Consider the following 16,278-nt stretch of genomic DNA (forward strand, 5'->3'; position numbering starts at 1 on the left):
CTTTCAGAGATACATCTGTAGCACCTCCGAGCCTGTTTCTATTATCGTTTTTCTCCCTAGGTCTAGTTTATTTATAGATCTGCTTTTTTTACCTTAATGTCAAGCACTACACACATGCACAAGAAATCAGAGTTTCTATGAGGTTACCTTTTTCTAAAGGTTTTTATTTTTGACTGTTTGCTGACATTTAGATTGGTACATCACCTTAATGCACTCAGAGACTTCACTAATTCAGGCCTAGGTTTCTGTCTTTGTATTATCTTGTCAAGTTCCATTTCCCTTGCCTCCTAGGATAGAGCCCTTCAGGGAGCTCAACTGAGACCCTGTGTATTTACCGGAGTCTGGTAAAGTGCTGGTCCTTGAATTCAAATTTTTATCTTTCAAACTCTATTTACCTTCTCAATCTCCAATAAGTCATTTTCTGCCTGTCTAGCAGTGCTTAAGAATCACAAATACCTCTGGGAAAAGTGGTGCCCAATGACAGCCTTTCCCAAACTTTCCTCCTTTATGGCCCCTCATTTGTTTCTCAAGTTCTGGCTACCTTTGGAGCCCATAAAATTCCAATATCCATCTTTTCCTCCAAGCCCCACGATACTTTTTCTTAGGTTCTTACCCTATGCTGCTTATAATTAGTAAATACCTTTAGAGGGAAAGAAAAAACAGTATAGAATTTTGAGCTGATTTCCGTGAGTTTTTCTTTATTCTAAGATCTTAGTCTTTCAAGTCCTGGTTGTCTTAGCAGCTATTATTAAATTCATGTAGTTGTTTTGATATTATATGTAACATTATTTTCTGGTGAGGGGTTTAGTCAGCTACAAGTTATTGCCCTGTAATTGGAAGCAGAATTCTCCATACTTTCTGTTTTGAAATAAGCTATTTTAGTATTATTGTTAAATATCTAATTCATTTTCATTTTTAAATTGTTATAAGGACTTAATTAGCACAGCATCAGAATATTTGATTGGGTATTCCGGGCCTATCATGCATATACTGAGAGTCTTCTCCTTAATATGGAGTATGGTATTTTAAAGACTTCATTGTTATGATATTAATAGATTTAGTAGCCAAACTTAAGTATCATGAATTTTTCAAAATTTTAAAGTTTATCACATATATATTCATATATATGGTTAAAATATTTGTTAGTACTGAGCTGCTACATTTTGTAATTTTTTTTAATTGGTTGGGCATGGAATATGAAACTCAACAATTTACTTTTAAATTTATTGCCAATTTTTTTTTACAAACCATGTTTCATAATTTCTCATCATGAAAATCACCTACTTCTGTAAAGGAACATTTACTATAACCTCACAGGAATCATAATTTAGAATAGTATAATTAGATGATCTACCTCAATTTCAAATATATTAAGTAACATTTTATTAGTAATCAATTTTAGAAGAGGCATGTTAGTAATTTACTGTTTCTGTTACTTTTTCAGGTTTTTAGCTTAATGTCCTACTAAATATAGATAACCTATCTTTTAAATCATTTGAAAACTAGAAAAAAAGATAACTAACAATTCATTTATTGCTTCCTAGAGCAAATTATTTCACCCAAAATGGATTTTTCTGACTTACATTAATAATGATTAACATAAGGAGACATGCACTGATTTGCCCTATAAAACTCTAAAACTCTGTGTGTTGTTTTGGATAATTCATAGCACTTTATAAACACCATCTTTTTGTGTGTGATTTGTAGGCTGACTACAACTAGCCATTCATTGACACCTCAAAGTGATATGGACTCCAGTAGCTCTGAAGAATTCTATCAGGCTGTTCACCATGCTGAGCAAACCTTCAGAAAAATGGAAAGTTACTTGAAACAGCAGCAACTCTGTGATGTTATTCTGATTGTCGGGAACCGAAAGATACCTGCACACAGGTATAGTAACCTGTCTTTATTGGATATAGAAGTGACAGTCTGGTATGTAGAATACAAAATGTTCAATGATTAGAGAATTAAGAACCTATTTTTTGTGGTACAATAAAACTTTATTAATGGGCACTGGGATTTGAATTTCATATACTCTTCACATGTAACGGAATACATTTATCCTTTGATTTTTCCCACCAATAGAAATATAGTATCTGTTCTTAGCTTGTGGGCTGTGCAATAGGCAGCAGGCCAGACTTGGTCCATGGGCCATAGTTTGCTGATCCCTGTGTGAAAGAACTCAAGATTTCAAGCCTTTGATTCATGGAAGAAAGAAAGGAGTTCAAATGCAATTTGAAATATTTTGACTTTGATATTTTGTTATGAATTTCCAGATATTTTATAATATATATGATATGTGTGATACGTTAGTATAAAAATATTGTTTGTTTCCATATGTTTATTCATTCAGTAATTGTTATGCTCTCAAATGTTGTCAGGCTCAGAGATTAGATAATCAAAAATCTACTGTGAATGAAAGTTAAGATTCTCCAATAAGAACATCAAGAATAACTTGATATTCCATCTATTCACACATGTCATCTTTCATAGTACTATGATTTAACTGCAAAAAAAAAGATGATGCATACAAGTAAATTTGCAGAATTTTAAATCATAATATAAATGTATTCTACTAAGCTTTGTCAAATAATCATAGCTAAGTCTATTTATAGTAGTTGAGAATCCACATTTTTAAGGGAGCTTGAGTTATTTTTCTTTTACTCTTTATTTCTTTTGGGAGGAGAATTATAATGCCATTTTAAGTAATCTCTTTTAATAAAAAAAGCAAATATAAATACTTCAAAAATAAAACTTCCTCTACTTAGGGTTCATACATAGTCCATTTTATGTGAATCATAATTGCACTAAGTGGAAATCCATTTTAACTAAAGAGAACGTACCTAAGATCTGAAATGAGATCTATGTTTCTGCCAAAGTTAAAAGGAAATTAGGTTATCTTGGGTATATATTATTTGTTTCAACTAGGAAATTCAAGGTATTTCACGTTGACATTTTTATTTTGCATTTATTAATTTTTTAAAAAATTATAACATACCAATATTATTCTTAAGGTCCAATATATTTGAAAGCTAATGTACTTTTAAACATTCCTTATATATTTGTGATTTATAATTCTAAGTTACATGAACTGAACATCCAATTATTTTGTGCATTGATTTCTTATCAGCTTTACTAATGAAAATTAATTAAATTTGATGTTGTTTATTTTTACTTGTTTCTCTATTTTTTATTTTGAAATGTAATTGGGAAAATAATTTAATTTTGATACTTATTTTATTATTTTAAATAGTTGAATAAATAGGCAAATAGCCTTAGACTACCTTGATGTATGTTGTTTGATATTATTAATGCTAATGAATTTAGAAGAGGCATAAGTTACCAACATATAAAAAATATTTTCAATGTACTCCTCTTTCCTATACTTTTAATTTAAATTTCATTATTTAGATAATATATATACATATAAGTGCTGACTATTAAAAACATTCCTGAAGAATTAAGCTGTATTTCTACTATGATAGCAATATTAAAATGTGAAAGTGAATTTGATACACTGGGAATGCATAGGAAGGGAACATTTAACATTGAATAACTAATGTAGGTTTGGTAGGGTTCAAAATATCAGCTAACTCTGGCAACAATTCAAATAATATACTATTCACACGCATTTTCAAATATTTCTATGACAATGCATTATTATCGGCAAGAAAGCCATTAAAAATAGTCATTATTATTGAGATATTCAATGTTGTAATATGTGTGGCAAATATGCAAATTATCCTAAACTATCATCTAAATAACATCTAGATAAAAATTCTATTGTAAGAAGTATTCTTAATTTGAAAGTGTAACTAAATTTACTTTATTTAACTTATAAATTCATTAAATAATTATATATATTATATATGTGTGTGTATGTGTTTAAGAAGACAGAGGGAATCAATCAACTCAAAAGTATATTAGCACATCAAATGCTCATTAATATTTTAAAAGTGGTGTTTCGTGTAATTTACAGTCTTTTATAGCCTTATATTGGTAGTAATTTTATATTTCTCATTTAATATTTCTCACTTGAAGCATTTTTAACCAACATACTGAGCAATTCTCTCCTGTTAATCATATTCTACATTGTTTTCTTTGTTACTCTTTTTATCTATCATTAATATTATTTTCTAAATAATGTAATTATAAGTTATTTTATAATAATCCAGATGACTAAGAAATAAAACTGCTTGTTGGTTTAGATTATTCTAAAACATCAGAGTAATTATTACTTTTGTACATATTACTCTGAACATTTAAATATTTTGTATAGTTAGCAGATATTAAAGCAAGTAATTATTGTCAACCATTTATATTTTCCTTAAATGTGACAAGAAAAATTTTAGCCTAAGGCTATCTGCTAAATTAATGCAAATAAGGGTTTATACTTATTTTATACCATGAGTTAAGACTTTAGTACTCTCTATTTTATAAATAATTTATATAGTTATGATTCTAAGTTAGACATACATTAACAAATATGTGGGAAAACATTTATGGGGCACCGGAAAAAGGCAAATGCTGTTTTTAGACTGCAGATACATTGCACATCCTTATTTATACTTTTGTACAGTAAAATAATAGTAATTAATGCAGGATTAGTTCTTTGCTCTGAACAAATAATAATCTTAGCTATAGTAACTAAGGAATGGATTTTGAAGTTATTTTGTTGTATATTGATTAGCACAGATGAGTATTGCCTCAGGGCAAAATACATATGATGTTACAATCATTAGCACTGGAACATGAGGCTATTATAATAATTTCAAATAATGAAAAAAGAAACAACTTACACTAAGATCTACTGCTCCTTCAGGAAGGACACTGAAAGCTAAGTCATTAAATACTAAATAGTCATGTATATTGAATTTATTATTATCTCATCATTCAAAATTTTCAAATCAATCCCCACTTAAGTTAATAGATTATGACCGTTAAAGGGCTCTCCATAAAACCCTTTGTTTTTGTTCTGGTTATATTGTATATATGTTTTTAACCTGATATAAGTAACAACTATCAGTGTATTTATGAAATGCCATGTTTATGTAGATACGTTTGATTACTGCTATGCATATTTTTAAGTAAATTAGTTCTAAAAAGCTAATAATACTTAAGATGACACACTAATACATTTTTGGCATGGAAAATAATCAAAATTCTGAATTCATCTGTGCTTTAAGTTTTCAGAGAAATTCTAAAATAAATATAAGCTTCTCATAAATGGCCCAGAATAATTGATTAGCAACAAGTGAACCAAGAAACTAAATATAAATCCCTGAGTACTAAATATAGAGAATGTTTTGCTAGGTAGCTCCCTGTGATCAGGGATGCCAGATGCTAAAAATTAGACTGACAAGATCAATATTAATAATTGGACAGCCAAATTTTCTTTCCTTTTCTTTTTTTTAAGATTTTACTTATTTATTTGTCAGAGAGAGAGAGCACACAGGGGGAGTGGCAGGCAATGGGAGAAGCAGGTTCCCCATGAGCACGGAGCCTGAGGCAGGACTCTATCCGAGGACCCTGGGATCACGACCTGAGCCGAAGGCAGATGCTTTAACCAACTGAGCCACCCAGGCATCCCTGGATAGCCAAATTTTCTTTCTTTTTTTTTTAAATGAGCTATTTTTTTTTTTAAGAGTGTATTTATTTATTTATTTATTTGTCAGAGGGAGAGAGAGAGAGAGAGAGAGCACAAGCAGGGAAAGCGGCAGGCAGAAGAAGAAGCAGACTCCTTGCTGAGCAGGGAGCCCGATGTGGGACTCTATCCCAGGACTCTGGGATCATGACCTGAGCTGAAGGCAGTTGCTTAACCAACTGAGCCAACTAGGTGTCCCGCCAAGTTATCAATGTTAGGAGAATTAAGGGGTTTTCAGGGCCTACTTTGTTAAAACGTACAGGTGTAGAATGAAATATCATTTAGCCTGTGAAAGTCTTTTCCCTTTCTAGTCATTATTAGGAGTAAGTGCATTAGACAGAAATAAATGAAAAAATCTTAAATAGCTAACATTCTCTGAGTTGGAAATAATATTATTTATAATTCTATGTGCATGGAAACAGTGTGGAAGGATATAAAACATACTGTCAATAAAGCCTATTCCTGGGAGATGGGAGTAGGCAGAATAAAGAGGAGTTAGCATTTTTTTAATGTATAAATATATATATTCTTTAACTCTTTAGAGTGGCCATGCAATAATTCATGATCAAATAAAGGTTTAAGTGAAAAATAAATGGTGATATGTGATGGAGACAGATATAATCCTGCTCTGTAGACCAAAACCCTGGGCATTTCATTTAACATCATATTCTGTTTTCATTTTTGTCTATGTTTGATAATAGATTTAGTTATTTCAAGAATATATATACCGTAAATATATACATCATATATATATGATATATATGATTTTAGTGTTTTTTACCGAGCACTAGTATCATAAAAATAGTTGAAGCTAAAAGTGGCAATTGAAATGATGTATTTAGAAACACTTAGGGGCGCCTGGGTGGCTCAGTCTTTTAAGTGTCTGCCTTCGGCTCTGATCATGATCTCAGGGTCCTGGGATCAAGCCCCAAATCAGGCTCCCTGTTCAGTATAAACCATACTAGTAAAGCTAAGTATACAGTCAAATTCAGAATAATTTAAAACTCAAGTCATGTGTTAATCACTTAACTTTAATATAGAGATTAGAAAAAAGAAGACAAAAGTTTTAAAAATAATCATTGCTACATAATTAGTTAATGGATGTACAGTATACAAAGAGGTAAATTGTGACATCAAGACAAAATATGCAGGGAGCAAAAAAGTAGTTTTTGTACGTGGTTGAAATTAAGTTGTTATCAGCTTAAAATATTTATAGTTATATTTATAAGCTGTTTTATGTAAGCTTCTTGGTAACCACAGCACAAAAACCTAAAGTACATATACAAAAGAAAAAAGGGAAAGCATAACATCATAGAGAATTATTAATTCACAAACAAGGATAGCAAAAGATGAAGAAAGGAACAAGGGAACTACAAAACAGCCAGAAAACAATTAGATGGTATTGTAAATCCTTACCTATCAATAATTACTCTAAATATAACTGGATTAAATTGTCCAATCAAAAGGTACAGTGTGACTGACTGGAGTCAAAAATAAGACCCAACTATATGCTACTTACGAGAGACTCACTTCAGCTTTAAGGGCACATGTAGTCTCAAAAAGGAAGGAATGGAAAAAGATATTCCAAGCAGATGGAACCAAAAAGAGAGCAAGTGTAGCTATAATTTTTATCAGACAAGATAGAATTTAAGGCATAATGGTAGCAAGAAACAAAGACGGTCGTTATATAATGATAAAGGAATCAATTCACCAACAGGATACAACAATTATAAATATATTGTGGTAAACATTTTTCAACATATATGTGTATCAAATCATATTTTATACCTTAAATAAATGATATATGTTAATAATATCTCAATAAAACTGGGAAAGGGGGCGATAAGAGAAGCTGAAAAACTTTTGTTTCACTTGTTTTCCCATCATGGAGGTATCACTTTAATGTCCTCCCTATACTTACTACTGATATTCAGCAGTACATGAAGCATCTTTCCTTGCATAAAACAAATGTATATCAAACATATATGCCTTGGTCTATTCCCTGTTGGTGATGCAAAAGGATTATAAAACATGACACTTTTCCACATGAAGTTTGCAATAATCTTGAGGAGGAAAGAATAACCTGTAGGAAAATTAAGGAAATTGTAATAGTTATCATATATTATATTATAACTGCAATGGAAATATATAGTTTTGATTCCAAATGCAAGAGATAATCAAATAAGGAAATGAGCAGTTTTTCAGAGAGATTGTGTTTGAGGTCAGCCTAATGGAAAAGAACAAGTGTGCTATTTTAGATAGTGAGAATAATATGGAAAAATAGAGAAATAAAGAATTTGTGAAAATTATGAGATACTGGCTTAGTTAAAGTGGAGTCATTTGTATTGGAAATCCTGGGAAATTAAGCTGTAAAAGTAGGACAAAAATAATTATGACAGATTTTGAAAACCAGTAGAGAAATTTGGATTTGAAGTCATGTATAATTAGAAGTTCATGTAGGTTCCTGAAGAGGGGAGTAGCATAATTAAGTCAATAATAAAAGTAACAGTCCTAATGTTAGTTAACAGTCACTGTGTTGGCAGTTCTGTAGAAGTAATATATTAACAGCTACAATAGACTGCCTATCATAATTTACAAAGATAACTCTGAAAAATGGGACCACTTTAGAAAGTGTACGAAAAATGGGCACAGCACAAGGTAGTTAATGGTCTAGGAAGCTGTTAGAGTTAATCCAGGCATGAAATGAGTACTATATAAATATAGAGAAAGAGATGAACTGAGAAATATTTTGGAGAACCATGTCATTAGTAAGTATTCCTGGAAGTAGAGCTGGAGACTGGAATTCAAGTATGCGTGGTTTATTTAAAGAGCATTTTCAGAAGAAGGGAGAAGGATAGGGCAGAGGAAGGAGCAAATGAAAGATGCAGCTGTCAGCTGGAGCCTTGGTTCATCTTTAACTCCCAAGAAGCTCTGGAGCATGACTTGCTGCAGAGTTAGTCATACTCTGAGCAAAAAGACAGCATCTTACACTCTGCTTTTATTATTAATTGCCACTGGGCCCACTCACAGGTGACAGTAGGGGGAGGTTGTGGAGGTCAGTGGATGAGGTAAGAAGAGCCGGACACATAAACTCCCAAGGAGGCAGCTCCGATTGGGCCAAGTGTGAATCTAGGAAAGGGGTAACTGGGACAAGTTAGATGCCCCACTGGCACCGGGGACGTAGTTGTGCCTCATAAAGAGGGTCTGGCCAGAGTAACCACAAAGCCCAATACCAAAAGAAAGATGGATTTTATATCATTTTTGATATAGGCAATGAAAGAGAAGGAGACAAATAATGACTTCATAATATCTGCTCTAAAAGTTCACTTATTGGTGGTGCACAAGTTAGTAACAGAGAAGTAAAAATGAAAAAAGAATCTCACAAGGAAGATTCTGAATTTAGTTCGGAGCATCCTGAAATACTACTGGGCTATCTGGTGAGCAGTTTCTGTAGGCATCTGAGATACATGGCAAGGTTTAAAACCACCATAATGGTAATAATTAAGGCCATGTTCAAGGATGATTCTGAAACAGGGAGTGTTAAGGCAAAAATTTGGAGGTCTGAGAAAAAACCTAGGGTAATGACAGGGTCAAGAAGTAAGAGTAGAGAGAGAAGTCAATGAATCAGAGGTAAGCTGAGATAAGAAAGTCTATACTGCCTTAGCTAAAAAAGGGATTTTAAGAAAAGGAGGAGGTCAACAATGTCAAACACCACCAATAAATTGGAGTAGAGCTAGAAAAGTTTAATAGATTTGGAAGGAAATAAATTTGTGATGACCTCAATGAGAGATTTTCCAGAATGGCTGCATGCATTCACATATTTATGGGTTTTCTTCTCTTGCTTCCTTTGCATTAATAGAATTTATATATGTGCATATAAAGATACTACTTTCTGTTATGCATTAAATCCCTCCTCCAAAATGTAATTCCCATCTCATGTGTCACTTAATCTAAATGCAGTATAAACTTGTTTTCACTTCTGTTACTGAATGAAAGAATATAACATATTTTGTATGTTATATTTGATTGAGAAGATTTCATGTAATTAAAATTGAATTCTACAGGTCATATATTTTCCTCTATATGGATGTGACCCTGTTACAGATAAAACCTTTCTGTGTGTAAGATTAAACTGGTTAACTTTATATCAATGTACTTCTTGTGCCCTAGGAATGATATACATCTCCCTGGTTCATGACAGCTTATTTTCATAGCATATAATGTTATATTTAGTTCTTTTGATAAAACTGTTTTGACATGATATATCTAATTGGTATGTAATAAATATTTGAAGATATCTGTGTCTTCATTATTTTGTCAGATTTTGAGAATATAAAGAAATAACATGTTTAGTTAGAAATGGCTCAATTAAATGTGTAACAAATTGCTAACTTTAAGTATTTTGAACATGTTTCCACCTTAGGCATTCATATTAATAGGGTAGCTAAAATCATGGATCCCATAAAGTACTCTTTAAATGCATAAAGTATATGTTGAAGGATTTTTTTTTTCAGTTAAAAGAAGAAATGTCTCTCTTTGTTGAAGTTAGCTTTTACCATGTCCTTCACTTATATAGAAATAAGACATAAAGCAGATAAAATTACAAAATAAGTAATTGAAAAAGAATATCTCCTGATTTGAAAACTTTTAGATAACAATGCCCTGTGTTGACCTTTATGCCTCTCTTTTCCCTTACAATGTTCTTAGAAAGAAAAGTGCATCCTGTGGCCCCTAGGTGACACAGTTGGTTAAGCATCTGCTCTTGGTTCAGCTCAGGTCCTGATCTCAGGGTTGTGAGATTGAACCCCATGTCGGGCTCTGCACTCAGTGTGGCATCTGCTTGGGTCTCTCTCTCCCTCTCCCTCTGCCCCTCCCCCTGCATGCTCTCTTTTGCTGTCTAAAATAAATAAATAAATAAATAAATCTTTATAGAAAAAAGAAAGAAAACTGAATCTGAAGTTTACTGTTGCTTAGCTTACAGATGTAAGCATCACATATGGTTAATTTAACATATCCTCCATCACTTTTTAAGCATTTCCTTACTTTCTAGAACAGAAGATGTTCAAGGCTCATCTTGTGCTTTCCCTGTTTCAGCCCTGTGGTCTGTTCTTTTTCCAAGGATCTCTCAATGTACATACACAGGAACAAACAGTATTTCTATTTTTTTTTTATTAAGAACTGTAAATTTACACTGATATGTCTGATTTCAGTCCAGTGTCATAGGATTCATTTTAGTCTTCATTTCCATATTTGTAACTCCATTTTCCATCAATGAGTAACCTTTCACTGATTATCTTTAAGAATGTACCAATTCCCTCTAATCTATTTTAAACAGAAGGAAATATCAAAATTTTTAATTTAAACAACTATGAAAAACATACCTCAACCACAATGCATTTTTTATAGTTCTCTATTTCTTTGGAATCAAAATATATTGTCAAAATTTTTACTCAATGTCCTTGAAATTTATATTTCCACTTGGGATTTTAAAGATTTTATTTATTTATTTGTTTATTTTAGAGAGAGTGAAAGACCACAAGTGGGGGAAGGGAGAAGGATACAGAGACTAGTCAGTGAACACAGAGCCCAATGTGGGCTCGATCCCATGACCTGAGCTGAAATCAAAGTTGGACACCCAAACCACTGAGCCACCCAGGCACCCCTCCACTTAGGATTTTTTTTTTTAAGATTTTATTTATTTGACAGAGACACAGTGAGAGAGGGAATACAAGCAGGGGGAGTAGAAGAGGGAGAAGCAGGCTTCCCGCAGAGCAGGACGCCCAATGTGGGACTCGATCCCAGGACCCTGGGACCATGACCTGAGCTGAAGGCAGACGCTTAACGACTGAGCCACCCAGGCGCCCCATCCACTTAGGATTTTAAAGTACATGAAAAATCTTCACTCCCCTTAAAATCACAATAAATCTTCAGAAGATGAAATATTTATACCTTTTCTTTAAATCTATCAGAAACCTGTGGCATAAAGAAGAAAAAAAATTTTAATTATGAAAAACAAGAAAATGAGAATGACACTCCCCTCTTAGCCTCAACTTTTCTTTTTCTTTTTTTTACAATGACCATTATACAACTGAAAATTGCAATACAGGGGGAAAACAGAAGACTGTAATTCATTGTCATGAGTAAAATCAGTCAGTGGAAACCAACCTAGAAATGATCCAGGTGTTAAAATTATCAGTAAAGGGCATTAAACAACTATGAAAAGTAATTTAAAATATCTATAGGAAAAGAAGAATATAATGAATAAAGCAGGGGGGATATTAAGATAGATTTGGAAAAAATCAAGTCACTAAAATTCATTTACAGTAAAACACAGAGTAGAAGAAAGATTGAGAGAAAATGAACGAAGACCCAACAACCTGTGAGGCACTGTCAATTATTGAAACATATATGTAATTAGAGTCCTAGAAAGAGAGAGTGAATTGGGTGGAAAAAAATAGGAATTATTTGCAGGTAACTTTCTAAATTTGATCAAAAAATGTCCATCCACTGCTCTAGGAACCTCAGACAACTATAATCAGAGTAAATACCACGTAACCACACCTAGACATATCATTGTCTACTGCTAAAATCCTAAGATAAAGAGTGAAAAAAAGTAACAACAATTAGATACAAAGGACATAGTAAATCAGGAAAACAATTAGAAGAATGAAAGCTGATTTTCTATTAGAAGCATTAGAGCCTAGATCATAATCTAGATCATACCTAGTCCCAAAGGCTAGAATTCTTTATCAAGTGAAAATAATTTTTCAAGATATTTTCAATGCAGCTAAATAAAGACCTTTTTAGATAAATGAAAATTGGGAGAATTTATTGTCATCAGACCCGCAGTACAAGAAATACTAAAGAAATTTCTCCTGGTTGAAGGTTATGGATACCAGGTAGAAGTCTACTCTTCAGAAATGAAGAGAGCCCCAGAAAAGGTGAAGAAAGGGATAAATATAAAATAAATTTTTAATTTCGCTTATATGATTCTTCTTTTAAAAAATTATTGATTGACCAGTATTGGGTAAGCAGAATTATGCTGTTGTAAGGCTCTTACAATATTCATGAAGTAGTATAATTTTATTTGATGATACTGTTATTATTAGTTAAAGATCAATATCATAATCACTAGACAGAGTCAGCAAACTTCTGTGCAGGGGCAAAACCTGGTGTGAAGCTTCTTTTGTATAGATCACGAGCTAAAAGTTATTTTTGCATTTTTAATCAATTGAACATTTTTTGAAAGAGAAATATATGACAGACTATATATATGACTCTCAATGCCTAAAATATGTAATATCTGCCTCTTTATAGAAAAAAATATTTTGATCCCTACTAAAGAACAACCACTTTAAAAAAAATACATTCATCTATACTTGTAGTTATAAAGATGTAGTTAAAATGTTAATGAATGAGATTTTTTGAAAAAAGACAATGAAAAGATTCACCCAAAAGAACAGATAGAGAATATATATGTAGAATTAAAGTCACACATAATTTTATACACATTAATATACATCAATACATTTTAGAACTGAGATTAAATGGGTAAATTTTAAAAAATATGAAATGCAGAAGTTGATAATGAAGAAATAGAGCACAAAAATAAGCTTTGTAGTTTATTAAATAATTAAAATGAGATCATGTCACCTTTTCTCATAATAGTCAAACCAAGATATTTTTTCAGGTAAGTTCTGGAACATCTTAAGGGAAAAATTCATTGCTTTCTTCTATAAATCATTATACAAAATTAAAAAGAGTTGAAGCTGCCACCTCATTTTATGAGGCTATGTAATATTAACTCAAAAGTCAGATAAGAATGGGAGCCTGGGTGGCTCAGTCATTAAGCGTCTGCCTTCAGCTCAGGTCATGATCCCAGGGTCCTGGGAACGAGTCCCACATTGGGCTCCCTGCTCTGCTTCTCCCTCTCCCACTCTCTCTGCTTGTGTTCCTTCTCTTGCTGTGTCTTTCTCTGTCAAATAAATAAATAAAATCTTAAAAAAATAAAAGATAAGAAAATACAACAAAAGAAAATTATAGGTCATCTCTCTTGTGACTATAAATAGAAAATCTTAAAGATAATTTTGATTGAGATAAAGGCCTTTTATGAATTTTAATACCTATATATTATAACAGTGGTTAGCAAAGCTAGAAATAAAGAGGTCTTTCTGACATGGTAAAGGTTACATACCAATGCATTCAGCAAGTATCTTACTAAAAGGAGAATCTTTAGATGTGTTTCTTTGAAGATAAAAACACAAATTTTCTCCCTCGGAACAGTGACTGTTCAACACACCGCTGGAACACTGGAGGTCCTGTATGAAGTTTAAAGAAAAGAAAAAGAAAATGAGTTATAGAAAATAAACAAGAATAAGACAAAATGAGATTATTTGCAGGTGATATAATCATCTACCAAAAAAAAAAAATAGAGTCAAAAGAACTAGTAAGATAAATCAGTAAATGTGTCAGATAAAAGATGGATTTATGAGTTTCAGAATTTTAAACCAACAAAAACCAGCAAAAAATAGAATTTTTTAAAAAGTTACTACACATAATGCCAACATGAAACTGTAAAGTATGAAGAAATCAACCAAGAATATACAAGAAGACAACTTTAGGGAAAACTTTAAAATTTGAATAGAAAACAGACAGGATATCCTGAAAACATGGAGAGATATTTTGTATTTTTGTGTTGGAATACTTTATATTATAAATATACCAACGATCACCAAAAACAAAATCAGAAATTCAGTGCATTTTGAATTAAAATTCCATTTAACTTATTCAAAGAACTTAACAAACTTACTTTAAACTCTATATGAAGAATTAAACTTCACTAATAGTTAAATAAAAATAAAGATGGAGGACTTGCCTCATATGATTATAAAAACATATTTAGACTCACAGTATAAAAAGAATAAAATATTGTTACAAGAACAGGCAAATAAGCAAAAAACAATAGAAATCTCAGAGACAGATAAGTATACATTCAGGAAGGAAATTCTCAATATAGATGTGCCATTAATTCAGTAGGGAAGAATCAGAGTCTTTAGTAGGTAGTGTGGTAAAAAGTGAGTATATAGACAGAAATAAAATTGGATTCCTATCCAAAAGGATGGAAGAACTAAATGTGAGAGAAAAAAATATGTATTTAAAATGATAGAAGAATGTTCTGTGACCAAAGGTGGAACAAAATTTCCTAACTCAGTTTTGAAAAGTACAATCTATAAGGCAATAAACAGATTGATAGATGATAGATAGATACAGAGAAAAATAGATGATAGGTAGGTAGATAGAGTACCTCTATACTGCATTCGTTTTTTTTTAAGATTTTTTTATTTATTTTAGAGAGAGAGAGAGAGCCAGCAAGAAGGGTGGGAGGAGCAGAGTCTTAAGCAGGCTCCACACTGAGTGTGGAAACTGACACAGGGCTCCATCTCACGACCCTGAGATCATGACCTGAGCTGAAACCAAGAATCAGATGCTTAACCAACTGAGCCACCCAGGTGCCCCTATACTGCATTCTTATTGACAGTATTTGCTGCTTTAAATTCATGACCTAAATTAAACCCTATGACTCTTTCAGGCTTGTTCTGAGCTCAGTCTCTGACTATTTTGCTGCCATGTTTACAAGTGATGTTTGTGAAGCCAAGCAAGAGGAGATCAAGATGGAAGGCATAGACCCCAATGCCCTCTGGGACCTTGTCCAATTTGCATATACAGGTACAGTAAAAGAATTATAGCTTCATGTTGATGTCTTGTGAATTTTAGAATTTGAGTATAAAATTTAAAGCTTAAAATGTGTTTGGTTTGTATCTTTTACTTTTCCAGTTGAAAGATTATCTAACAGGGAAAAATCAGACTACCTTTTCATTTGTCATGGAATCACAAATGTATATATGTATACATATACCCTATTCCCTTCTACAAAGGTCATAATAAGCTTATAAAAATAGTCAATGGAATGAGCTTGGGAGACAAGCAAAGAGGTTATTAATTATCAAATAAAATTTTTTAATGTCCATTCTGAGAGCATTAGGAAGGGAAATAGATTCTCATTTTCTTTCCTTTTAGAAAGTATGGGTTGAAATAACTCTTTTCTCCTTAAAATAAAATGTATTATTTTAAGATTAAAATATTCACAGAACATTTAATGTGGACTTGCCCAACTTAGCTGAAAAGGACAATGAAGATACTTAGTTATGGAAATGACTACTTTTTGAGGCTGCTTCTTCCTGATCTACTATGTTGACATTTTCTAATGGCCTTTGCAATATGTTATATTTAGTGCATTCCAATAAGTTTGCCAATTTAGCAAACATTTGTTGAATGTTTCTCAGTTTGCAAGTATCAGCTGTATCTCTGGAGAATAAACTAATGAATAAGATGTCTTAGCCTTCCAGAAGCTCATAGTCCAAGTGGAGAAGAATTAGATGAAGGAATAAATATTGATATAATGTGACACATTAAGAGAGTTAGAAGGCATAAAACCTGCTGTTCAAAGCATTATCAGGACTCATATTCATTTAAAACATTTTAATAGTTTTCAAGATTATTGTGGTAAGGGGAGGCATTATAATAAAATCTTGTGATTGAAGTCAAGGTAGATGGTATAAATTGAAGTAGTATAT

The 16,278-nt window shown here is 32.1% G+C and overlaps 1 protein-coding gene across 1 annotated transcript in view; it reads left to right on the forward strand.

Moving 5' to 3' along the window:
- The window catches only part of KLHL1 (kelch like family member 1), a 378,887-nt gene that overhangs the window by 123,812 nt on the left and 238,797 nt on the right, over nucleotides 1-16,278 (forward strand). Inside the window, exons 2-3 of the mRNA XM_025874602.2 lie at nucleotides 1,708-1,890; nucleotides 15,234-15,370. Of these exons, the coding sequence (XP_025730387.1) occupies nucleotides 1,708-1,890; nucleotides 15,234-15,370 (320 nt within the window). The remainder of the gene's footprint in view (nucleotides 1-1,707; nucleotides 1,891-15,233; nucleotides 15,371-16,278) is intronic.

Source organism: Callorhinus ursinus, unplaced genomic scaffold (assembly GCF_003265705.2).
Source record: "Callorhinus ursinus isolate GAN/ISIS: 27379988/994484 unplaced genomic scaffold, GSC_fseal_2.0 scaffold7, whole genome shotgun sequence".
Taxonomy (NCBI): Eukaryota; Metazoa; Chordata; class Mammalia; order Carnivora; family Otariidae; genus Callorhinus; species Callorhinus ursinus.